Source organism: Lactuca saligna, chromosome 6 (genome assembly GCF_052625555.1).
Source record: "Lactuca saligna cultivar CGN05327 chromosome 6, ASM5262555v1, whole genome shotgun sequence".
NCBI lineage: Eukaryota > Viridiplantae > Streptophyta > Magnoliopsida > Asterales > Asteraceae > Lactuca > Lactuca saligna.
Genome location: NC_136422.1, coordinates 106,122,301 through 106,148,516, shown reverse-complemented (window position 1 = coordinate 106,148,516; position 26,216 = coordinate 106,122,301). Strand labels below are relative to the sequence as shown.

The 26,216-nt window shown below is 40.7% G+C and overlaps 1 protein-coding gene across 1 annotated transcript; it reads left to right on the top strand.

Annotated features, from left to right (window-relative positions):
- The first annotated feature begins 21,562 nt into the window (after positions 1–21,562).
- Positions 21,563–24,272, top strand: LOC145001943 (FRIGIDA-like protein 4a). The gene is made up of 3 exons (XM_078961270.1): positions 21,563–22,680; positions 23,133–23,287; positions 23,382–24,272. The coding sequence occupies exons 1-3, from the start codon at positions 21,777–21,779 to the stop codon at positions 23,997–23,999; spliced, it is 1,677 nt and encodes a 558-aa protein (XP_078817396.1). The 5' UTR covers positions 21,563–21,776; the 3' UTR covers positions 24,000–24,272.
- The last annotated feature ends 1,944 nt before the right edge of the window (positions 24,273–26,216 follow it).

The window sequence follows — 26,216 nt, the reverse complement described above, 5'->3', positions numbered from 1 at the left end:
GTGCTAGCGATGATTGATAAGGTTTATTTGATTTGTTCTTGAAACCTTTCAAGACCATTAAGACTCCCACTGACTCCTTGACATATAATATTCTCTTGTCAATAAACATTTCACGACAAACAAATATTCAAGAGTTAGTGTAGTTTTTATCAAAACACTTCATAAATTGGTCCTAGTCGGTCTTTGTCTTATCCAAGACATCACAACTTTCCACATTTGATGAACATTATAAACCTTTTAATACTTGTCACTCATTGTCACAATCTTAACTCTAAGACTTGTTTTGGAACGAAGTATGATTGACTTCTTGATTTAACCATTTCTTCAATTCTTGATTCCTCTTCTTAAACATACAATTGTACTAAGACTCACTTAGAGGATCATTTGAGATATGGTTCTAAATCATTAAAACCTATCATAAAACATAAAAGGTACTCTCCCTTATTCTTAGAATGGAGAACCTTTTATCTTTCTGCCTACTTGATTCTTCTTATTCGTTCTGCCATTGATTTAAACCTTTTTAATCAATTCCGAATTACACTTAATCTTATCATATTTACTAAACCTTTAGTAAATCATGACGAATATCTTTGTTACTCTTATGGTGGACTTGATCAACACACAACTTTGTGTGCTCGATCTCCTAGTCCTTCACTTGACACTTTGTCAATGAATTAGTCTAATTTCCAAATATGAAATTTCTCATTCATCATGCAACCAAGTTGCGTGATTCCAAATTTCTGTCCAATTGAAATTTGGGCGATGAGAAACTCTCCCTATTTGGTAAATTCTCAACACTTCCATAAATAAGAATCATATCTAATCGTTGTAGAAATATGTAAACATCAATTTTCATAACGATTTCATTGCAAGGAAATAAACAAATAAATAAATAAGTCAAACAAAATTTATTTTATTTATAAAAGCAGCGGAAAACATTTGTCCTTACAATGCAAAATCCATTGAAAACTATGTAGTTGAATATTCCTAACAATTCTATCATAAATATATAAGCTCAAAATCTAATCTTCAAGTCCATGCGATTGAGATCCATTTCTTTGTGATTAGACTCATCTTGCTCTTTCATCAAGCTTCCTTTCTTTTCACCGATCCTGCAAAACATTCAAATGCAATCTTATCACATCATGTATTAAGAATCAACGAATAGGAACTTAATGGAGTTAGATAGTGGATTTTTACCTGAAGCACAACCATACTCTTTGACTCTCCCATCTTTGGAACCTTCAGGCTCTTAGGCAGACTTCTATCAAACGCCCTTTCTCTTGGCAGCAAACGCAGGTTGCTTCTCTTAGAACATCCTCGGAAGCATGGTCGGTTGACTTTCCCAACAAATACGCTCCATTGCTTTGCCAAATCATTTTTGATTCAGCAGCAATGAGCATGTAAGTTAGGTCAATGAGGCTATCGTCATGATCCATCATATAATACTTTCTTTTGAACTCATTATATGATTCAGGGAGTGACTGTAGAACCCAGTTCACCGCCAACTCATCGGGAAATGACACACCCAACATAATCAACCTATCGATGTGTGATTTCATTCCTAGAATGTGGGCACACACGGATTTACCATCTTCATGTTTCATTTCCAATAGGGCCTTAGTGATATTAAACCTTTCAATTCTTCGATCTTGTGGGTTAGGGAGAACAATTGGAGGAGGTGGAGGAAGTGAAGCATGATTTCTTGTTCCTCGATCAAATCGTGGAATACCATCTTCATGTTGAATGCTTGTTCCACGGGATTTGGGAAGACCATAGTTGTCGAACTTTGACATCTACAAAATGGGAGAAACAAATTCAAGTTAGTTGATTGATTGAGTCCTTAGTAAATCACCCAAATGAAATACTAAGGCTAGGACCCAACACAATATTCCACAACTCGGGAGAGGGATGCCGTAACCCTAATTGCAGAATATTTGAAGGTAAGTGAATGACTATTCACTAATTTCCACCACGAAAAACAAAAAAGAAATTTAAGTTTTAAATCTATGAAAACTCCTGGATCCTTTAAGATTCATTGAACTTTCAATGGCATGTTTAAATCTCGATATGCCCCTCTTGTTTGTGACTGGGATGCCGAGTATCACAAAGCGGGTGTCAATAACCATGCAAACTTACATGGTGCCCTCACATGTTACAGCTACCTATTCGATGTGTCGGTAAACCACACGCGCTCCACCTAACTATGACAAACATTGAGTGACCCTTTGCTACCTTTTCTTAGAACCATTTAGTGTGCCGGTAAACCACACACGCTCCACTAACGTCTTCGCAAGGGCACAAAGTGTAATTTCATGGAATTGCATCAATTCACTTTTGCCTAAGTAACTAAGATTGGGAATTTGTAAAACATTTAGTTACTTTTGTACTTCATTATACTTATAATGGAAAGTTTTGTCCTATCGTACCCATTCGGCTAACGACCCTCCACTAGTCAAGAGTGCGGTGGGTGAGAGTGGATACCCATTCAATCGCCATTTTATAGACAATTTCCTTAAACACCCCTTATAGACCAGCTTCGTGAATGAGGCCTACTAACTATAAGACTGACTTTTACTCATACATATATATAATGTTAGACTTTTAATGTTATATATAGTATAGGGTGTATTTTACACTTTTAAAATATTAGGTGGTTTAATTTTACACTTTTAATTTAATTAAATATAAACCATATCATTATGGATTTATTAACTCTCTTTGAATTATACACTTAACTAATTTAATAAAACTATAAGGGTGTAATTTGAACTTTTCAAAATTAGGGTTTTTAGAATTTATACTTTTTTTCAAAATTAAACCTTTTAATCAAACAATTTAAATTCCAAAACTTGAGGGCAAGTCTTGAAAATTTTCAAAACAATTAGGTTTTAATCTCACTTTAAAATTTTTGAAATTTAATACTATTTAAATTAAAATTTTAAATATTAAAACTCTTGATTTAATAATTATCTTGAATTAAACTATTAATTTAAATTATCAAATCATAAGGGATTATCTAAATCATAAGAATAATTACCATTTAACATTTAACTTATCCTAATCCCTTAAACTTCTACATAGATTTCGAAAATAAGGATAGGATAATGCAAAATCTTTAATTACCATATATAACAATTAAAGGATAGTTACAAGATATGGGATAATCCAAATCTCTAAAATTTAGGATGTTATCATGGGGAGGAGGCCAATTTCGAAAATCAAGGGATTAAGACAAACCCTAGATTTCAAAATTTAAAGGTTTAAGGAAAGGGTTTGAAAATCTTATTCAAACTTTTGCAAATTAGGGTTTGCAAACCCTAATCTCGAAAATCCTAGCCTCCTAGGGTTTATTGGCAATAAACCCTAATATGTCAAGTTCATACAATTGAATAATACTAATTGAAAACAAGTTAACCAAAGGCTCTGATACCACTGATGGGTTTTGTACAAACAATCCTATGTGTGCATGCAACCCTGGAATTGGATCTACGTTTTCACTATTAGATACACAAAATTATGAACACTTGAAGAAACCTAAAGGCTTCTAAGAATTTCGAAATCCTCAAGGAAAGATGAAATGCATACCTCTTGTTGTTATATTGTAATAACAACTTAAATCTTGAACCTTCTTGTCTTTGAAAGCAAGTACCATAAGTGTAATACCTCTAATGGCTCACAAACACCAAGAGCAAATGAAGAGGTAATAAAGAGAGGGAATAGGTGTGAAATTAGTCCCTAGGAACCCTAGAAAAGGCATGGACGAATTCTTATGGCCTTAGGGGTGTTTATATAGGTGTAGAGATTAGGGTTTCAGTCTTTATCCTTATCTAGTTGGTTGCCCACCAAGTAACCATAAGATAAGCCTTGAAAACCCTTATCATTATCCTTTGGACGATTTCAAGGATATCTTATCCCTTGAATTCATCCAACCTATATCTAGGATAACCATTACCATATTTTGTAACTATCACATAATTACAATTCAGCCTCTCTAGTTTAATTAATTACACTTGATCACAAAATTAATTCATAATTAATTATTGACCAATATTAATTAAACAATTATGATTTCTCCTTTAATATATTATTCTTATAACATATTAATAAATCTTAATAACGTCTTTCTCTATTATTTCTCCAGTCAAGTTGCTTTGGTGAAGGCAACCCAAAAGGACCATGCACAATCGGGTCAAGTACTTGACAAATATGGTTACGGGCTTAGACACTAATCCAACAGTATGGGGACAAACGCAAAGTAAATTCTAGAATCATTTCTCTAATGAAAGCCAGAAAGTGCTTGGTCAAAGGATGTACATCATATTTGGCATTCGTGATTGATGCAAAGAAGGAGAAAAAGGAGATGCATAGCATTCCTGTGGTGCGTGATTATCCAGAAGTATTTCCCAAAGATCTTCTTGGGTTATCGCCTGATCGACAAGTAGAATTCCGTATCGACTTGTTTCCAGGAACCACGCCAATAGCAAAAGCACCGTACCGATTAGCACCAACACAGATGAAGGAGCTAATGATGCAACTTCATGAGTTATTGGACAACGGTTTCATTAGACCTAGTTCATCACCCTGCGGAGCTCCGGTGTTATTCGTGAAGAAAAAGGACAGGAGTATAAGGATGTGCATTGATTATAGAGACCTGAATAAGGCAGCGATAAAGAATAGATATCCATTGCCAAGGATTGATGACATGTTCGATCAACTACAGGTTCAAGTTATTTTTCAAAGATCGACCTAAGGTCAGGATATCATCAGTTGAAGGCGAGAGAGCAGGATATCGAAAAGACTACGTTCAGAACACGATATGGACAGTACGAGTTTTTGGTTATGTCGTTTGGACTAACCAATGCTCCAACAACATTCATGGATTTAATGAATAGGGTTTGTAAACCGTTCCTTGATAAATTTGTGATAGTGTTCATATATGTCATTCTCATTTAGACACTTGCAAGAAGTGTTAGAAGTCTTGAAGAAGGAGAAGTTGTATGCAAACTTCTCCAAATATGATTTTTGGATTCAAGAAGTCCAATTCTTGGGTCACGTGGTCAACCAAGAATATATAATGGTTGATCTAACAAAGATTAAAGTTGTGATGAAGTGGGAGCAACCGAAAAGTCCCATGGAGATCCGAAGCTTTCTGGGATTAGTTGGATATTACCAAAGGTTTATCCAAGGCTTTTCTTTGATCGCTACTCCATTGACAGCTTTGACTTACAAAGGAGCTACTTATACTTAGATTGATAAGCACAAAGAAGCATTCGACTTGCTAAAGAAGAAGCTATGTGAGGCACCGATTCTTTCTCTATCTGATGGAGTTGATGACTTCGCTATCTATAGCGATGCTTCTGGTGTTGGGTTGGGTTGTTTTTTGACCCAAAGAGAAAAGGTGATCGCGTATGCATCTCGACAGCTGAAGGAGCATGAAAAGAACTACCCCACTCATGATTTGGAGTTGGCAGCGGTAGTATTTGCTCTAAAGATTTAGAGGCATTACCTCTATGGCACGAAGTGCAAACTTTTGACCGATCATAAGAGTCTCCAATATCTCTTTAGTCAGAAAGAATTGAATATGAGGCAAAGACGTTGGCTAGAGTTACGTAAGGACTACGACTGTGAGATACTTTACCACCCCGGTAAAGCAAATGTTGCCGCTGATGCTCTCAGTCAGAAAGTCAATCCTGAGAGAAAAAGGCCAAGAGCATTGAGAATAGAAGTTGTCTCGACAATTGTGGAGAGTATAAAGAGAGCTCAAGAAGAAGCTTCTAAGAAGAATGACCGAAAGGAAGAACGTTAGGGCAAAACGTTAGTGTTCGGTATAAACAGTCACAGATTGAAGGTGTTCCAAGATCGGATTTGGGTACCTAAGTCCAGAGGAATAAGAGATCTTCTGATGGAAGAAGCTCACAAAACCATGTACTCGAATCATCCTAGCAGCACCAAAATGTATAGGGACCTGAAACCCTATTACTGGTGGTTGACGATGAAGTTTGATGTAGCAAAGTATGTAGTCGAGTGTGTGACATGTGCAAGAGTTAAGGCACAACATCAGAAACCGTATGGGAGTTTAGAAACTTTTCCCGTACCTATGGGTAAATGGGAAGACATCGCAATGGATTTTGTTACTAAACTGCCCAGAACAAAGAACGGTGACGACATGATTTGGGTGGTCATTGATCACTTCACTAAGAGTGTGCACTTCATAGTATACAATGAAAAATGGTCTATGGATAAGCTTGCGAATTCTTACGTGAAGGAAATTGTGAGGCTTCACGGTGTTCCATTAACGATTGTATCAGATCGTGATAGCCGTTTCACATCAATGTTTTGGAAAAGTTTACAAGAGAAATTGGGTACCAAGTTGTGTTTGAGTACACCTTAACATCCTCAAACTGATGGTCAAAGTGAGAGGACGATACAAATGCTTGAAGATATGCTGAGAGTGTGACAACCCGAAATTTCCATTTGTACGAACATTATCTATTCAATAGAAGCTAGTCCAGTTTCTGTAATTTTCAGACTTGTCCGAACAAGTTTGTGTACATTAGGGTTTACGTTTCTGGACATATCAGGAGAGTGGATGCTCCTGTAATTGTGAAACTTGAACATTGTAAGTTTCATAATGTTATAGTCCGACTTCCGGAATAAAAATATTTTGTCAAAATATTTCAGGACCATAAATAGTTTTCTGAATTTAATTAATTCATTATTCACAATTCCAACTAGAGAAAAGCCAATTCTCTCTGATGGATCTTCGGGTTTTCATCCCGGATTGTGAGTCTACTTTCCTAAACGTGTTTCAATACTTGTTATATGCTTTATAACATCAATTATATGTCTAAACTGCAAGATCCGAGAGTTTACCGCCCAAGAACGTTCTTGGGGAGTAAACTCCAAAACGGAGCCTAAAGGCTTCCTAGTCCCGATTCCTTGTTAGACAACTTGTTTAGGGGTTAGTGTATAAACATTTGGGACTAAAAATCAATCAAGAAACACAAGTTATAGGAGTTTACGGCCAAGGAACTTTCTTGGGCCGTAAACCCCTTTTTAAGGGTCTTAAATGCCCTAAATCATCCCCTAAAGCTTAAGGACTTTAACCACTAATGCTTATGCTTATTTTGGACACCAAAACACTTCAAAACCATAAGGTTTTAAGAGTTTACGGCCAAGGAACTCTCTTGGGCCGTAAACCCCTTTTTCAAAGGCTAAGTATACCACAAACACCCCTAAGACCTTAAGACTATTACCCTTGAATACCTAGGACTTGAATGAGGAACAAATGACATCATAATCACTCCTTAAAGGGAGTTTATGGCCAAGGAACATATCTTGGGCCGTAAACTCCAAGTAATGACACAAAAGTGTGCCTCTTGTCCCCTTTAGCCTTAGATAAAAGCATGGAAGCTATCCTACACATGCAAGGACCTCAAAAGAATTAAAACCAACCCCCCATAGGAGTTTACGGCCGTAAACTCTAGGGGATATGGTCCTTTGGCCGTAAACTCCCCAAAGGAGCATTCCAAGGCCTTAAACTACTTCAAAGATTATTCCAATAAGGTTAGGCTTATTCTAGGACCAAGATAACACCTCAAAACACCCAAAACCACCATGTAAGGAGTTCACGGCCGTAAACCCATGGGTTCATGGCCGTAAACTCCAATGGGTGGGGTTTGTTGGGTGGTGAACTCATATACAAGGCCATTTGTGCTTTAAACCCCTTTTGCCTTGTCCTGTATCAACTTAGATGCAACCATTAGGACCTATAACACTTATATAAAGTGTATACATGTTCCTAAGTGTCTTAACTTACTTTGTTAAGTTATTATTTGGCTAATTAGTTATATATATGCTCATTATATGATAACTAGGCTCGAACGTGTGAACAAGTCTCCGTTTGCCACATAACACGGTACCCGATACATCAATCAAATCAACTCACCATAAGTGAGTTCATACCCCTTAAATCAACCTTTGAAATACTTTTAAATGTTTTAAATACTTTATGGGGGGAATACAAGTCAAATACTTATAGTTATTGCATCAATCACATGTGATTGCATTAATCACATGTGATTAATAACTAGAAAACCAATGATTTTATCATTGTTCAACTGTTTATCAAACTGTTTCACTTCAAAATGTTTTACAAACTCTTTTTACTTATCAAATGCTTTTATTAAACTTGTTTTACTTCTTATAAATTGCATGCCCATATATGTAAATATATATAAGTAATGTTTAAAGGGCTTAGGAAGGCCATCCGTCCTATTTCCTTTTCGCGCACTGAGATGTGGTCTGGTGGGATTTCGGGTGACCATCTGAGGGTCGTTTCCATATTAGTTATATATCATATATACATGTATAGACATAAAAAGTACTTCCATATTCATATTTACCAGTACATCGATAGCTAGTTACCATCGGGGTAACACAATACATATACAATGATGCTAGAAACAATACATATACAATGATGCTAGAAACAATACATATACATATACAATGATGCTAGAAACAATACATATACAATGATGCTAGAAACAATACATATACAATGATGCTAGAAACAATACATATACAACTATACTAGAAACAATACATATACAATGATGCTAGAAACAACACATATACAATGATGCTAGAAACAATACATATACAACTATACTAGAAACAATACATATACCAGAATACTTTATTTATTGTGATTTAAATCAGAGCATGACTTAACTGTCATGGCTCGAGTTGTAGCCAGAATTCTCTTGAAGGGAGAGCTGAGTTTGCGTATAGATCTATACTGGATTGACAATCCTACACCTTGCTACTAGCTACAGCCGAACCTGCAGGTCTGCGGGTGCCAAACGTCATTCCGTTATTACGATCATTCATTATGTCGTTGTTACTTGTCGATAGTATGGTGCAATTTATCACGTAATGCCTTAATATAAATCCGGTTTAAGGTAGTTAGTACAACAGTAGTTCTTATAATACAGGCTACAATACTACAATGATTTACCCATTACATATTTTAGTGATAACCTCACTTAAACGTAAATGTACAAACTATATTTTGTTGAATAATAGTTACACTTGGGAAATTACACACTTTTACATCAAATGAGCATTACAAAACAGTTAAGCCTTGGTAGAAGGCTACTTCAATAGAAAATATAGGTTTTTCTGAGAGATTCAAACTTTTACAAACAATTGCAAACCTTTACATACATTTTTACAAACTTATACTTGATACATGTTCAAACATTTTTGGATGACAAATACAGACACTAAAATACTTATGAAATCACCAGCTTAATGCTGATAAACTCTTTCAAAATAACTTGTATTCTCAGGTCATTAGTAGACAGGTACCGAGGCCAGCTTTTGAGAAGATGGAGCGCATTCAAGACTCATCTTATTATTTTAAGATACATTATTTTTGGTGTCTATACTATACAGAACACGCTTGTATTAAAATTATATATTTAATGCAATGGATGATGTTGTTTGCTTATTTACATTTACTGTGTTGTGATACTTACATGACATCCTCCGCCCCAGAATGTTTCCGCCGTTCTTGGTTTTGGGGTGTGACAGAGAGCATGTACCCTGGAATTCCAAGGTAACTGGGATGAACATTTACCTTTGGTAGAATTCTCCTACAATAATAGTTTCCACTCGAGCATAAAGATGGCTCCTTATCAAGCTATGTACAGACAAAAATGTCGCACGTCGTCTTGTTGGCTTGAGGCTAGGGAAAAGCAGTCTATGGGACCTGAGATGGTCCATCAAACTACTGAAAAGTTGAAAATAATTACGGAGAGAATGTTAGCAGCTCAGGATCGTCAAAGGAGCTATGCTGACAAGAAAAGACGACCAATGACTTTTGAAGTTGGAGATTCGGTTTTGCTTAAAGTCTCGCCATGGAAGGGACTTATAAGATTTGGTAAAAGAGGAAAGTTAAGTCCAAGGTTTATTGGACTGTTTAAAGTTCTTCAAAGGATTAGGAACCAAACTTACAAGCTAGAACTACCCAAAGAACTGAATGGAATTCATAACACTTTTCATGTGTGTTATTTGAGGAAGTTCACGGGAGAAGTTCCCGACATGATTCCACTTTTGGAATTAAGAATTGATGAAAATAAGAGGTTAATTGAAGAATCAGAGGTAATCGTTGACCTTAAGACTAACAAGTTGCAACGCAAGATGGTCGAATTAGTGCTTGTCCATTGGAAACATACGAATGGGCCAAATCTCACCTGGGAAATGGAGAGTGACATGATGAGTCGCTATCCACATTTGTTTGTTGATGTGTGATTTCGGGGAAATAATCATCCTAAGGGGGGAGAATTGTAACTCCTGTGTTTCTAGGCTAGGCATTAATGATGATGTAATAGTCTAGGTTAACCTTTGTAACTCATTTCGAAATAATAAGAATGTATTATTTGAGTGTTATGTGTTTATTGCTTAATTGTGTGATTTAATTGAATTAAGGATAAAAATAAGCGATAAAATAAAATATTAGATAAGCCTAATATCTTTACATAAAGAGGTAGTGGTCATGACAAGGATTCTGAATATATAAAGAATGCCGAAATCCGAGTTATAACGAAGAAGTTATGATCTGTCGAAGTTTCGCGACAGATCCGATATGACACTGCGGGACATAAATAGTGAGTTTATGATAGAGCGATATTTAGCCATAGTGATGTAAACAAAAATCCTAGAATACGTTAAACCGAGAGCGTACATAAAAAGAACGTCTAAATCTGACATCATATGAGGAAGTTATGATTTTTCGAAGTTTCGACTTAGCAGTATGCAACCCAAAGTTCGAATGTGAGATCGAGTGATTTCTAGCTGAAACAATCTAAACGAGAATCGAAGATCTCGTCGATAGTAATGCAACGGTAAAAAGACAGACGAAAATGGACTTCAGATGAAGAAGTTATGAATTTCTAACGGAGTTTTCCTGTCCGACCTACTAAAAATAATATAAATAAAATTTAAATTCAAAATTTGCCGATGGAGTCTAAACGAGAGTTGTAGAGCATAATCTCACCTACGCGTGGATATAAAGAATGTCAAAAATGGAGCTCGTATGCGAAAGATATGAATTTCTGAAGTTCGGGGCACAAACCCCGACACTATGTCAGAATTCACGACGTGGACACAGTGTTCACGACATGAACTCAGAAGTGACAAATGCAATGACCTATGCTTGACTAAACTCATGGCGTGAATTTAGGATTTCAGCCCTATAAATAGAAATCGAAGGGCAGCTGGCCATGGTTGCTAATTCCCCCCATCTCTTACTCGTAATACCCTTTCTAGCTGTCTTGAAGTACCCCCAAAGCCCCGGTGTCATCCCGACACCCGAAGCATGTCCTGAAGCTCCGAAGACCCCGAGAAGAAAAGAGTTTTCAAGTCGAAGCTCTACCCGCGATAAGCCCGGTATGTGAAGATATTCTAGTTTCACCGAAGAATACTACTTGAAGAGTCGTAGTGCTATCCGATAATCATCTTATCAAGTGAGTGCATAGTCCCTTTCATATACACGATTGTTAAACAAGTATTTTTGTATGTATTAAGTATATGTTTTGAGTAAGGGTATCTTCCCTTTTTTTGTAACACATAAATATGAAGTATCTCATATAAAATACGTGTTGTGTGTGTGCGTGTCTATATATATATAAATATATATATATATATATATATATATATATGTGGGGGGGGGGGGATCTGTTTATTTGGAATAAGTATTGAATGTATATCTTATCAACTTTATAAGTTGAATATGAATGAATATGCATGTTTCTATCTACAAAAATGTTGGGTAGAATTGGGTCGATAGTTGACGTGTGATAAACTGATGAGAGGCCTCCCTGTTGTTGTTGATTCAGTCATCTAGCGGAGTTTAGATGATGACCATAGACTTTTCTAGACAGTCTAGGGGAACGCTGGCAGGCTCGCCACCTGTAAGTGTTAATGAACTTGGGTGTTCATTTGTTGTACTCCATCCTCCACATGGTTTCCTTGTTTGACATATATTGCTGAGGAACCCCGAGAGCATGTGTTGTCGCCCCGATCAAAAACCTTAGGCTAGGTCCCTTGTGATAGTTGTTTTAGGGACGTAAAGTAAGGATAACGGGAATGGGTAATTAGGTTATTGTTGGTTGATGAAATTAATTTAATTATTTATTGTGGGTTGATATCCCTATATGCTCACCAGGCTCCCAAGCCTGACCCACTCAGTTTTCTTTGTATTATAGGTAGTGGCGCGAGAGCATAAGTTGGATGACTTATCAAGATATTTTGGATGATAGACCAGTAGTTGTAAATAACTGTTTCAAGGCTTATAATGTGCCGTTTATGCTTTTGGTCGGTATCGGAACATGACATCCCGAGTTTTGTTGTATAATGAAAATACATTTTTTTTAAGAAATGCTTTGGTAAATCTTATTTTATCATATTTCATTTTGGGAAAAAATTCCGCAACTCTTTTAATCAAAGGATTACTCTGAAATTATTTTAAAAGCATAAATTAAACCGATCTTTTCTAGCCATGAATTTGGGGATGTCACACACCACCTTTCTACAACCCCTTAATCTCAGACCTCGAAACCATCACCACCATTTCTTCCCCACACCTAATCTTTCCCACTTGCCACAAAGAAAGCCACCATCTTCTATAGAGCCTGTAAATCAAGACAAATATGTACACACATGTAATAAATCAACATGTAACATCCTGGAATAGCAAGAGTAGAGTTGAAGGACAAAAAGTGTAAATTTTGAAGGGCAACTCGGCGAGTCCATGGATGGACTCGGCGAGTGGGGTCGCGACTTTGGTCGTGAGTCAAGTGGCCTACTCGGCAAGTTCAAAGATGGACTCGACGAGTAGGTGCTGAGTGGAGAAGACCCTAAATCCGGGGAATGAGCCCTATTTAAAGAACAATATGTCCCCTCCCAGCCTCTTTGATCCCCCTTGAAGTCCAGAAACCCTAGAAATCGTGTTTGTGAAAGATTGGAGTGCATCTGGAGCTTGGGGAGGTGTATGTTGAAGAAATCTTGAAGGAGAAGAGGCTTGGATCAAAGGGCTTTGCTTGGATTCGAGTTTTATTACAGTTAGGGCATTCTTTTGAGGTAATATCTCGTTCTTGGGCTGTGTTCTTCTAGGTTCTTCATTTTGGGTTGTGTGGGAAGCTTAGATTTGTGGCATCTTGAGTTTGAAGGATAGATATGAGGTTGCTACCTCAGATCTGGAGTGGAGGAGGTCTTGAGAGCATTAAAGTCCCTATTCTTGTGTTGTTGATGGAGCTATCTTGTCCCAAACCCCAAACCCTAGAGTAAAAAGGCCTAGATCTCTTTGGATTCACGTAAAGTTTGCCACTTTACGTGATGGATGGGTTGTAGGAGGCTAGATCTATGTGTTGGATCAATTGCATGGTCTGGAATGCTTCTGTATGGATTCAGACTGGTGGTACTCGGCGAGTCACATGGGTGGACTCGACGAGTTGCTTGAAGATCAGCTGGAACTCGACGAGTTGGATGAACAACTCGGCGAGTAAGTTGAAGATAGCCTTAGACTCGGCGAGTCTGTTCTTGGACTCGGCGAGTCTTGTTGAAGAGTCCCAATATTTTCTGGTTGAGTCGAGAATCGGTGAGTCAAGGGATGACTCGGTGAGTTGGGTGCGAGTGGACTCAGAGTTGTTGGACTCGGCGAGTCTCGGGGTGACTCGGCGAGTAGAGTCAGTCAGGGGTTGACTTTGACTTTGTCCAAGGTTGACCAGTTGTCGTCCAGGGGTATTTTGGTAATTAAGGTTATATATTGAGTTGCGTGTTCTGATGTTCAGTGGAGGAGTTCGTGTCGGAGTTCGGAGCAGCCGGATCTTATCCTTTCAGCCGGCAGTTCAAGGTGAGTTATCCTCACTATATCGATAGGGTCTACGGCACCAAGGCCGACCCTTTACCAGATGGAAATCCGGATAGTTGTCTGTTATGGTATTGCTTGATATGGGCCGGAAGGCATTATGATATGGGCCGGAAGGCATTATGATATGAGCCGGAAGACATTACGATACGGGCCGGAAGGCATTCTATGTTATGTGGACCGGAAGGTCATGGCCTGGAAAGGCGTATGTGTGTAAGTAGTATTTTGACTGAGACGTAGGGTGATATATGCTCGTGATCGGCTAGGTCGGTATCCTGGTTAGGGTAATGATATGTTATGTGATTTGCTTGATCGATTTGTTGACTGCGAACTGTTATATGATTGAATGTTAGGTGCACAGGGTTGGTCAGACTGGAGTTTGACCCGATATGCATGCCTGTTCTATGTTCTGTTATGTTATGTATGCTTTTTATGTTATGGGCCGGAAGGCGATATGTTATGGGCTGGAAGGCAATATGTTTTGGACCGGAAGGTCGTGGCCTGGAAGGGCGTATACGTGGTTGGTATTTTGGGGGTATCTCACTAAGCTTTCGGGCTTACAGTTGTGGTTTAATGTTTTTCAGGTTCTTCTGGAGACCGTGGCAAGGCAAAGGCGTGATCGTACCGTTCCTCGCGTTTATGTTATATGGGAATACTCTCATAAATAATATACTGAAAACCTTTTCGTAATAATGTTATTAAAATGAATTGTTTTGAAAAGTTTAAATTATGTTGAAATTTTTGGTCGTTACAAGTTGGTATCAGAGCCTTGGTTTGAGTGAATTGGAGGAACACTCGTGTGACGCCAGTCTCAAATCGAGGAGGGTTTTAAAAGGAGAAAATAAAATGGTTTTCAAATTAAGTAAAAGGAGGATGCGGAGGTACGATCAACCGGAGCCAGTAAGTTACCCCAAATTACCATTCATGACATTTGTTTTATTGAGCTTTGATAGAACAACATGCTAGTGTTAGGCTAGGGATCTTCAGGATTTCATGATGATGTTGCATGTTTTATGATGCCTACTAGCCTGGGGTTTTCCTCTATTGATATTTTCAGTGTTCCTCTAGGAGTGAGGATCGAGTGCTTGCTATGTATAGTTGTCACTAGGGTGTTGTGGTAGTACTTCATACAAATATGGGTAGGTGTGAAAGGTAGTATGGGCCCGTACTATTGAAAGCACAGGACCCATACGCGTATCAGGGAAACCATGACCTCTAGAGTTGGGTTGAGAGTTGGTTCCCGGGTTGGTGGGAAGTGTCTGAGGTTTTGTGGGTTGTTTTCAGTATGGAGATTTCGAGGTATGCTGGGAGTGGATCCGGTTCAGGATCAGGTGCAGGAGAAGGAGTTGCGGATGGATCAGTACCGCCTGAGGTTATCGGTCAGATGAGTACGCACGAGTTGGATGTGAGGATTTGGGAAATCCTGCATGATCAGGTTGCTGCATTGTTCTGGGCCGAGCTGCCGGAACCGTTTGGGTCGATCAAGACCGCCATGGTGGAGTATTTTGATGAGCGCTATGCGGCTCTCACGGAGACGGCTGCCACGGCGGCTACAGCGGCTGTAGCAGCGGCAGGGGGAGGAGCTAGTAGAGGTTTTCAATATTGGGACTTCGATAATACGAAGCCTCCCACCTTTGATGGAGTTTAGGATCCGATCGTTGCTATGAGATGGTTGTCAGACGTGGAGGGGTGTTTCTTCATGTGTTCATGCCCTGCTGATCAGAGGGTGAGGTGTGCTCTGAACCTGTTGAGGCGCGGGGCAAAGGATTGGTGGAGATTGACCACAGGGTCATACTCGGATGCGCAGAGGGCTGTGATTTCATGGGATCAGTTCAGAGAGATGTTCATCACTCGTTATGTTCCACAGGTCGAGAGGGAGAGGTTAGCTCAGGATTTCCTTGAGCTGAAGCAGGATACGGAGTCACTGACGGAAATCACCAGGATGTTTGCTGAGAGGGCGATGTTTTGCCCTGAGTTCGCTTCGGAGCAGGCTCAGATGTCCTGATATCTGAGTATGCTAAAAGGGGACATCAGTCAGTTTGTGTCCGCGTAGAGGTGCGAGACTTTGTTGGAGTTGCAGGAGGCCGCCAGGCAGCGTGACTTAGAGATTGAGTTGCAGTTGCATGAGCTGAGGCGAGCTCCAGTTCAGTCGCAGCCGACGACAAAACGGTCTAAGACCGTTGATTCCAGAATGGGAGATCAGGGCAGCCACGTTTGTGGAAAGTGTGGGAAGGGTCACGCCGGAGTTTTTCGGTCCGGTGGTGCATGCCGCAAGTGCGGAAAGGAGGGGCACTATGCGAGGGATTGTCGGCAGTCAGTGCCGGTTCGGATTTTGAGGATCTGTTATCATTGTCATCAGGTTGGGCACTTGAGGGTCAACTGCCCACAGCTTGCTACAGGACCGGTGCAGGCTCCCGCACCGGCCACGTTGAGGATCACGGGTGGAGGTCAGAGTGGAGCGGAGCCCCTAAGGGCTTAGGGTTGTGCTTTTCAGCTTGCAGCGGAGGAGGTTATAGCAGTGCCGGATGCAGCTACGAGTATGTTTCGTCCTTGTTGTCTTGTTTATTTATGATTATTGTGGAGTATCGTTTATCTGCTAGTCTTGATGGATGGATATGGACTTGTGTTTTGGGTTTTCGTTTGGTATCCGTTGTTCCTCGAGGGTTTGGCATGGTTATGGATTGTGATTCGAGTTCTCGTTTTGGTATCCGTTGTTCCTCGAGGGTTTGGCATGGTTATGGATTGTGATTCGGGTTTTCGTTTTGGTATTCGTTGTTCCTCGAGGGTTTGGCATGGTTATGGATTGCGATTCAGGTTCTCGTTTTGGTATCCGTTGTTCCTTGAAGGTTTGGTAAGGTTATAGTTTGGTGTTTCGTGCTATCGTTGGTTATCATTCGTGAGAGTTATTAATATAGATGCAGCGCTGGTTTGATTGTTGGGTAGCATTTTTAGTTTGAGGAGTGGTTAGATAAGGAATGAGTACTTTTGGAACAGATTGATCAGTGTGGAAATGTGTTTTGTGAAGGTTGCTAGTGTTAGTGGGAATCAGTTGCGTGGAAGCGTTGGGTTTTGTGCAAGGTTACCTTGGGAGGCCAGTGTTAACGGCCGGTGGTTGATAGTTAGTCCCCTAAGTGGGGGAGAATTGGAAATTCTCTGGGTGATCGATAGACTTGAGAGGTTGTTTAGCTGCTTGGGTTTCGGCAGTATTCCTTTCAGCCGAGAGCAGGCTGGTATAGGTAAGAAGCAGGCGTACGGGGCGGATTACAGACCTATGGCATTGATTGTGTAGAACCTGGGATCAGGTTGGGTTCGATTATGTATGATAGAGATAGAATTCGGAACCCCTGAGGGGCTAGAACAGTATGCAGGGGAGGATTCCCCGGAGGGATAACTCGGATTGATGAGTGCTAGTTGAGCGGTCAGATAGACTGAAGGCCGGAAGGCGGTCCAGCCAGATGGAAAGCCCTGGAGGGTGGCCTAGATTGGCTGAAGGTTTTGAGAGTGGTCCAGCTTGACTGAAGACCTGGTGAGGTGGCCCAGTCATGCTGAAGACTCTGTCAGTATTATCGGATCGGTGGGAGGTAATGAATTGAGTATGCTGCGATGTGTTAGCATCAGAAGGTCTGGCCCCGGGTATTGACCTTGATTAGTGGTGATGGTGCATGGACTCGAGAGTCGAGAGTCCTTACGAGCAGATTCAGGGCATATGTGTTGCATGGATAGCGGTTATGCTATAAAGAGGCGGTGTAGCGTTGGGTGAGCACCGTGGCTCTTGTCGTGGTGACGAGGCAGTCAAGTGGTTTTCATGGGTAAGGAAAGAGGGAGGAATGTAATTCCAAAGGGGAGTGCAAATTCGCGGAAGTGTAGAGTTATGATCGGAGTGGTTCGTCGGTGGTCACTGAGCAACATGATTGTGGTGGTGGTATGGAATGACATCATGATGGGGTGTCTGCTGAGGACGTGGAAGGGATTCCGCGGCTGTAGAGTCAAGAGGCTCGTAAGGGATGTAGATATGGAGTTTTGGATTTCCAGCTTGATTTCGGTAAAGGATTCGTGTATCAGTGGTTCATCCTGAGGGATGTTTTGAGGGTTGTCAGAGTGATGGGTTTCCTAACCCGAGGGTGTTAGAGCTAGTTCAGCATGTGCATTCGATTGCAAGAAGAGAACTCATGGGAGTTTCTCTGAAGAGTGTGTCTTTCTGTCAGCATGGAATGGATAGAGTTGGACTCGGATCGGGGATCGGTTGGTGCATAGTTATTTATAGCTCTTATGGGTCAAGTGATGGTTGTGATTCGGAGCAGTGTTGCATCATGAGTGGTACCCAGTTGTTGTGTGTGATTATCAGAGGGTAAAGCCGATGCCCGGTTTGAGACGGTGGTCAGGACACCGCAAGGAAGGAGAAAGTGAGTTCGAGTTTCGATAGGTATGCCTTGAGGGACCTGGTCCGGTTAAGGCCAGGTGGCGTGTTGTGAGAGTATTTTTGGAGATGAGTCGTCGTAGGCTTCGAGGACGAAGCCTAATTTAAGTGGGGGAGAATTGTAACATCCCGGAATAGCAAGAGTAGAGTTGAAGGACTAAAAGTCTAAATTTTGAAGGGCAACCCGGCGAGTCCATGGATGGACTCGGCGAGTGGGTCGCGACTTTGGTCGCGAGTCAAGTGGCCTACTCGGCGAGTAGGTGCATAGTGGAGAAAACTCTAAATCCGGGGAATGAGCCCTATTTAAAGAACAATATGTCCCCTCCCCAGCCTCTTTGATCCCCCTTGAAGTCCAGAAACCCTAGAAATTGTGTTTGTGAAAGATTGGAGTGCATTTGGAGCTTGGGGAGGTGTATGTTGAAGAAATCTTGAAGGAGAAGAGGCTTGGATCAAAGGGCTTTGCTTGGATTCGAGTTTTATTGCAGTTGGGGCATTCTTTTGAGGTAATATCTCGTTCTTGGGCTGTGTTCTTCTAGGTTCTTCATTTTGGGTTGTGTGGGAAGCTTAGATTTGTGGCATCTTGAGTTTGAAGGATGGATCTAAGGTTGCTACCTCAGATCTGGAGTGGAGGAGGTCTTGAGAGCATTAAAGTCCCTGTTCTTGTGTTGTTGATGGAGCTATCTTGTCCCAAACCCCAAACCCTAGAGTAAAAAGGCCTAGATCTCTTTGGATTCACGTAAAGTTTGCCACTTTACGTGATGGATGGGTTGTAGGAGGCTAGATCTATGTTTTGGATCAATTGCATGGCCTGGAATGCTTCTGTATGGATTCAGACTGGTGGTACTCGGCGAGTCACATGGGTGGACTCGACGAGTTGCTTGAAGATGAGCTGGAACTCGACGAGTTGGATGAACAACTCGGCGAGTAGGCTGAAGATAGCCTTAGACTCGGCGAGTCTGTTCTTGGACTCGGCGAGTCTTGTCGAAGAGTCCCAATATTTTCTGGTTGAGTCGAGAATCGGTGAGTCAAGGGATGACTCGGTGAGTTAGGTGCGAGTGGACTCAGAGTTGTTGGACTCGGTGAGTCTCGGGGTGACTCGGCGAGTTAGGTCGCAAGTTGAGGGAAGTTCTGAGCTTGGGGACTCGGCGAGTCATCGGGTTGACTCGGTGAGTAGAGTCAGTTAGGGGTTGACTTTGACTTTGTCCAAGGTTGACCAGTTGTCGTCCAGGGGTATTTTGGTAATTAAGGTTATATATTGAGTTGAGTGTTCTGATGTTCAGTGGAGGAGTTTGTGTCGGAGTTCGGAGCAGCGAGATCTTATCCTTTCAGCCAGCAGTTCAAGGTGAGTTATCCTCACTATATCGATAGGGTCTACGGCACCAAGGCCGACCCTTTACCGGATGGAAATCCGGATAGTTGTCTGTTATGGTATTGCTTGATATGGGCCGGAAGGCATTATGATATGGGCCGGAAGGCATTATGATATGAGCCGGAAGGCATTACGATACGGGCCGGAAGGCATTCTATGTTATGTGGACCGGAAGGTCATGGCCTGGAAAGGCATATGTGTGCAAGTAGTATTTTGACTGAGACGTAGGGTGATATATGCTCGTGATCGGCTAGGTTGGTATCCTGGTTAGGTTAATGATATGTTATGTGATCTGCTTGATCGATTTGTTGACTGCGAACTGTTATATGATTGAATGTTAGGTGCACAGGGTTGGTCAGACTGGAGTTTGACCCGATATGCATGGTTGTTCTATGTTCTGTTATGTTATGTATGCTTTTTATGTTATCGGTCGGAAGGCAATATGTTATGGGCTGGAAGGCGATATGTTATGGGCCGGAAGGCAATATGTTTTGGACCGGAAGGTCGTGGTCTGGAAGGGCGTATACGTGGTTGGTATTTTGGGGGTATCTCACTAAGCTTTCGGGCTTACAGTTGTGGTTTAATGTTTTTCAGGTTCTTCTGGAGACCGTGGCAAGGCAAAGGCGTGATCGTACCGTTCCCCGCGTTTATGTTATATGGAATGGACTTAGGAATACTCTCATAAATAATGTACTGAAAACCTTTTCGTAATAATGTTATTAAAATGAATTGTTTTGAAAAGTTTAAATTATGTTGAAAATTTTGGTCGTTACACAACACATGCACACACCTTCAAACCAACACACGTGTACACACTTGTAAATGAACACACATGTATACACTTGTAAATCAACACACACATACCCTCAAATTTCGAACCATTTTTGCATACAAAGGATTTGAGAACAATAACAAGAAGATGAATCAATTGGAAGCATCTTTTGATCCTCATATTGTTGTTTCATTTCGACTATAAGATTGGTTGTGGTGGCGATGGTGGATAAGTGTTCTTGGTGTTAGGTTGGGAGCGGAGTGAAGACGTTTGTTGGGGGTTTGTATGTAGAGAGAGACAAAATATATGAGTAATCAGAGGTGGCAACGTGGTAAGTGGATTGTTCTCAAGCAAGGAGACAATGATAGGCAGTGGTCAGTGTGGTGATAACATGTCGCGATATGAGGTTTGAAGGGGAAGTACTGTGAGATAAATGAAATTAAGGGTGAAGATTGAGTTTATTTTCTATTTTTAAGATATCATATATTTAATAAATATTAAATAAAATGTAAAAATTAAGTTATAAGGGTAAAATAATATTTTTAATTTGAAAGGACCAAATCCAAAATTAAGCTGAAAAAATACAAAATTTATAACTTAGCCCTAACTAGGGATGAGCAAAAGGACCGAACCGGTTGGAACCGGCCCGAATCGGACCGGAACCGGGAACCGGCTTCGGCCAAAATCAAGAACCGAACCGGCCCGGCGGTTCTATCGGTTCCGGTTCTACCGGTTCCCGGTTCCTACCGGTTCTTGTCGTGTCTTCAAATGTTGAAACCGGTCCTTGAAAAATAGCATTATACGGTTCCGGTTTTTGCCGGTTCTACCGGTTCCGGTTATATCGGTTCCGGTTCCTACCGGTTCCCGGTTCCAAAAATCCACAAAAATAACGTCCCGATCCCGGCCCGACCGATTCCGTCGGGTTCCGGTTCCGGTTCCGGTTCCGACCGGTTCCCCGGTCCATTTGCTCATCCCTAGCCCTAACCATATAGAATGAGAAAGCAAAGGACTATTTTTGCAATATCATCTAAATAAGAGTAACATGTTTTATTGATTTTTCGTTCTTTCTACGTTGGAGGTGCTGAATAGAGAAAGGGAGCTCCGTCTTATTTCACCACTTCGGTGTCCAGTCTTCTCTATCGGACCTAGGGTATATGATTGTGTTCATCGTCAATTGTTTTGTTCCCCGTCTCTGTACAGGAGCTTCGGATTACAGCAGAAACGCCTTCAAGAAAACCCCATTTTAGGGTTTCAATCTCAACAGTTATCATCGAAGGAAATGACTAAAGATTACGTGATAAACCCAGATAGATTTAAGAATTTCTTCAACAAATTGGACACTCGTAGAACCCTACTCACAACTGTCACTGACCTCAACAACAAATTAGTCAATCATTTTATTTCTTTAGAAGAAACCCTTAACCAAAAATCAGTAACCTTAGATACCCAGATCGAGAAATTCAAGAAAGACACCGAAAAAACCCTCGAATCTCTTCAGGTTCGCGAGAGCGCTCTTCCTGAAAAGGAAGTAACATTGGCAGCCCGTGTACAGCAGCTTAAGGATTCCGGAATTAAAGATATTGAAAACGGGGCGAGTTCTCATGGCAAGAAGAAAAGGATGTCGGAATTGTTAAGAATGTGGTTTAGAAGGATGGATTCCAAAGGGTTAATGGAGTATCTGCTCGCGAATAGGAAGAAATACGAAGTATTGAGGATGGAGACAGCCATGGCGTCTGAGGAGGCGATAGATTTACTAGCGTTTGTATTGGAGGCAGTTGAAGACTATCTTGAGCAGAAAATTAGTGGTAAATTTGGAGGATTGGCACCCACACGATGTGCTTGTGGGATACTGATACAGGCTGCATTTCCGATTCCATCTGGTGGTGAACCGTTTTGTTTGTCACATGGTGGCGGTGGGGTTTCTAGTAAGTTAAAGGAGCGGGCGGCAATGGTGATGGAGAAGTGGAAGACTGTTTTGGGCAGCGGTGGTGGTGGTGGTAGTGTTCCTGGTTATCGTGAGGATATAGTGGCCTCAGGGGAAGCTATTCTTTTTCTAACAATGGTTATGGGGTTTGGATTGAAAGACAGGTTTGATGATGAGTTCTTGAAGAGTTTGATGTTGGAAGTTGGGAATAGAAAGGATATGGCCAAGCTGGCAATGGCTTTAGGTTTTGGAGGAAAAGGTTAGTCCTGTTATTGCTATTGTTTTATCACAAACCCCAAGCATGATCCCAAAGAACCAACTATAGATATTGCTATTGCTATTGCTATTGTTCTTAATCCATTTTCAAGTTAACAACAACACTATCCAATATGTGTTAAAGATACTCAAGAATGTGATAAAACTAACATATGAATAAGTAAAAGATACCGAAATGTTAGTTATAGCTTGTGAATCATATGAATAAGTGATTGTTGTTTCAGTATTGGTAAGATTAGTATGGTGTTTTTGATATTATAATTTCTTGAAATCTAGTCTAGATTTGTAAACCACAAAAAATGACTTACTCAATTACAACATTGTGGTTTTAGTTTTTTTTTTCTCTTATTAAGACATTGTACTTTGAAAAATCTACCCAATTATAGCATTTAAATGTTATTTTTCTTGTATATAACATTTTTTTTTTGTTTTCAGAAATAATTGAAGAGTTGGTGAACACGGGAAAAGAGGTAGAAGCTGTGTATATTGCTTCAGAAGCTGGTTTAAGTGATCTGTTTCCTCCACTTACACTGCTCAAATCCTGTTATGCTAATTGTCAGAAAACCTTCACAAAAGATTCTCCTTCAAGAGTATGTTCATATTTCCCATAATCATAATCATGATTAGGCTTTTAGCCCAAAACACTAAAAAATCTAAATTTTTTTTGTGCTCAAAATCTTTCAGGAGGAAATCTTTAATGAATCAAAGATCACTAGAGAGATCATAAAATGCATTGAAGACCACAAACTCGAATCCGAATTCCGCATGAGTGCCATGAGAAAACGGGTCGCCCATTTAGAGAGAACCAAAGCAGAAATGAAGACCGCCACAGCTGCCGCCACCAGACGGTCCCGTTCACCACCCCAGAAGCGGTCACGCTCCCCCCACCACCACCAGCACCACCACAACCACCACCGGAGGTTTGATTTTGACGCTTCCCCATCTCCCCGGGCACCTAAATCGGGCAGGGTGTCAAGTACTTTTACAGCTTTTCATCGCCAGAGCCGCCCTCAACTGCCGACACATCAGCCTGCTGCCACCAGATACCCGGCGGCAGCAGCAGCAGCAGCACCGTATAGCTACTCGAGCCCTAGTGTGTACGAGAGTGACCCGTATGCGGTTGGGTATGGTGCGGTGCACACCGAGAGTCATGTGGGTTATGGTCAGTATGCGGGCCAGGATGCGGTTCAGGTGGGTGGGTCTTATGTGAGCCAGGATGGAGCCGCTAGTGGGTCCTACTCTTATGATTATAGTGCACCTGCTGTGGCTACTGAAGCTGCTACATCATATCCCGCTACGTGAAATGTGTTAACATGTGAAGTCAACAATGTTGAGAGGAAGTTGATTTTGCTTTTTAGTTTATGTTAATAGGATTTTTTTTAAAAAAATTAAGGAAATAGACTTGATTTTGTTTTCATGTTCATTTGGTCTGAGAAAGTGTGTTTCATAGTTTTTAATCTTAGTTGTGATAGTGTAATATGATCACATGTAAATTAAGGGTGACAATTCTTATGCGACCCATGGCAAAATATGAATCCAACATGAATAACATGAATATCAACGATTTTGAGTTGAGTTTTTCTGATCCCAACTTGTTTATGTTTATAATACTGGTTGTGTTAGGGTTTACAAATAATTTTACCCCTAAACCAATCTATTTTAATTGATTAAGATATAAAATATTTATTAAACAAATAAGAGAATAAGGACTAAGAAATAGATATGTGATAGTTACACGTTTTCTTTCGTAACCCAAGAACCTGATTACGACTCATGAACCTGAATATGACCTGCAAACCAGTATAATTAAATAGGTTGGGTGGGTTGACCGGGTAGAATCAACTACGTTGATTATGTGGATATCATTGAGTTCCCACTACACGAGTTGAATACGATGATTAGTGGAAGAGTTAGGGTACGAGTTCCTTTTGCACATTTAGGTTATGGACTCCAAGCTTTAGGTAATGACCAAGATGTGTGACAACCGTCAAATTTCGGTCAAAGTCAACTAAAGTCAGCAAATCAAACCGTTTGACTCAATTTGCCCGTGGGTACTAGAATTTACATTATGAAACTTCTACATAACTCTCTATTCTAATGAGAAATCATAAAGCAAAAAGTGCGAACACCTAGATCTCCTTAACCTAAAACTGTGGTACGTGGCGAGCCAAACCGATAAATCAATGTTGCATACTCATCGGGAGTGTGTAAGATCCTTAAACAAGGCTTAACAGTGTTTACGGACCTTGCATTGCGAAGCCAAACACTCAAAATTGTCACACATGGAACCTCTCTCAATCGTTTTCACTCTATCTCTCTCTATGAAAAATCTCTCCCAAATCTCTCTCCAATATCTCTCTGTATGAGAAATCTCTCCAAGAATGTCAAATCTCTCCCAAATCTCTCCAAGTATGTGAAACCTCTCTCAAATATCTCTTTGTATGAGAAATCTCTCCAAGAATGTCAAATCTCTCCCAAATCTCTCCAAGTATGAAAAATCTCTCCCAAATCTCTCTCCAATATCTCTCTGTATGAGAAATCTCTCCAAGAATGTCAAATCTCTCCCAAATCTCTCCAAGTATGTGAAACCTCTCTCAAATATCTCTTTGTATGAGAAATCTCTCCAAGAATGTCAAATCTCTCCCAAATCTCTCCAAGTATAAGAAATCTCTCCCAAATCTCCCTCAAATAGTTCTCGTAACTTCTTAGGATCATTCGGGTCATTCCGACACTTAACCGGGTAAAAAACGGCTCAAAACGGGGCGAAAACGAGAAAAATAGGCTTTAGGAACCGAAACCAAGAAGAGAGGCCTCTTAGGACCAGAACCGAGCCTCTGTTGGCTAAGGCACGCGAGGACCGAGCCTCTATTGGCTAAGGCACGCGAGGACCGAGCCTCTATTGGCTGAGGCATGCGAGGACCGAGCCTCTGCTCTGGGTCTCCCCTCTCAGTTCCCTGCTCCGCCTCTCGGTTCCCTTGCTTCCCTCTTTGTCTCTTCCCTACTCTCGGTCTCTGCTCCTTCTCTCCTCTCTGCCTCTACCTGCCTCTCTGTTCTCTTCTTCCCTCTTGGTTCCTGCTCTCTCCCTTCTCCCCTCTCGGTTTCTACCCTCCCTCCTCTCGGTTTTAGCACCAGAAGGCCGAACCTCGGCCAGAATTCGGAAAATTGTCACTTTTAGCCCATTTTTGATATTTTTAACATTTTAAGCCCGTTTTTCGTGATTTTAAAGCGGGATTTTCTCCAGAAATTATATTTTAACATAATAAACCCTAAATATTCATAATTTAAACATATTTTGATGAAAATCATTATCTAAATAATAAAAATCAAATGGGTGAATTATTAAAGGTGGAGTGTTGACTTTGCCTTATCCAATGTCACAAGCAACCACCACACACCCACTCTATGACCAACCATACCTCCCCACCTTACCTAAGTCACATCAATGCCCCTTGCACTCATTTTCCACCCATTCCCACGTTTTTAGAGCTGGAACAAACATCATCTTTCCTCATTTCTCTC

What these genes read in the sequence shown, in the direction of transcription:
- LOC145001943 (XM_078961270.1), top strand. Translation starts at nt 21,777, where the DNA reads ATGACTAAAGATTACGTGATAAACCCAGATAGATTTAAGAATTTCTTC. An exon ending in TTTAGGTTTTGGAGGAAAAG is followed by an intron (nt 22,681 to 23,132) that starts GTTAGTCCTGTT and finishes TTTTGTTTTCAG; the next exon opens with AAATAATTGAAGAGTTGGTG. An exon ending in CAAAAGATTCTCCTTCAAGA is followed by an intron (nt 23,288 to 23,381) that starts GTATGTTCATAT and finishes AAAATCTTTCAG; the next exon opens with GAGGAAATCTTTAATGAATC.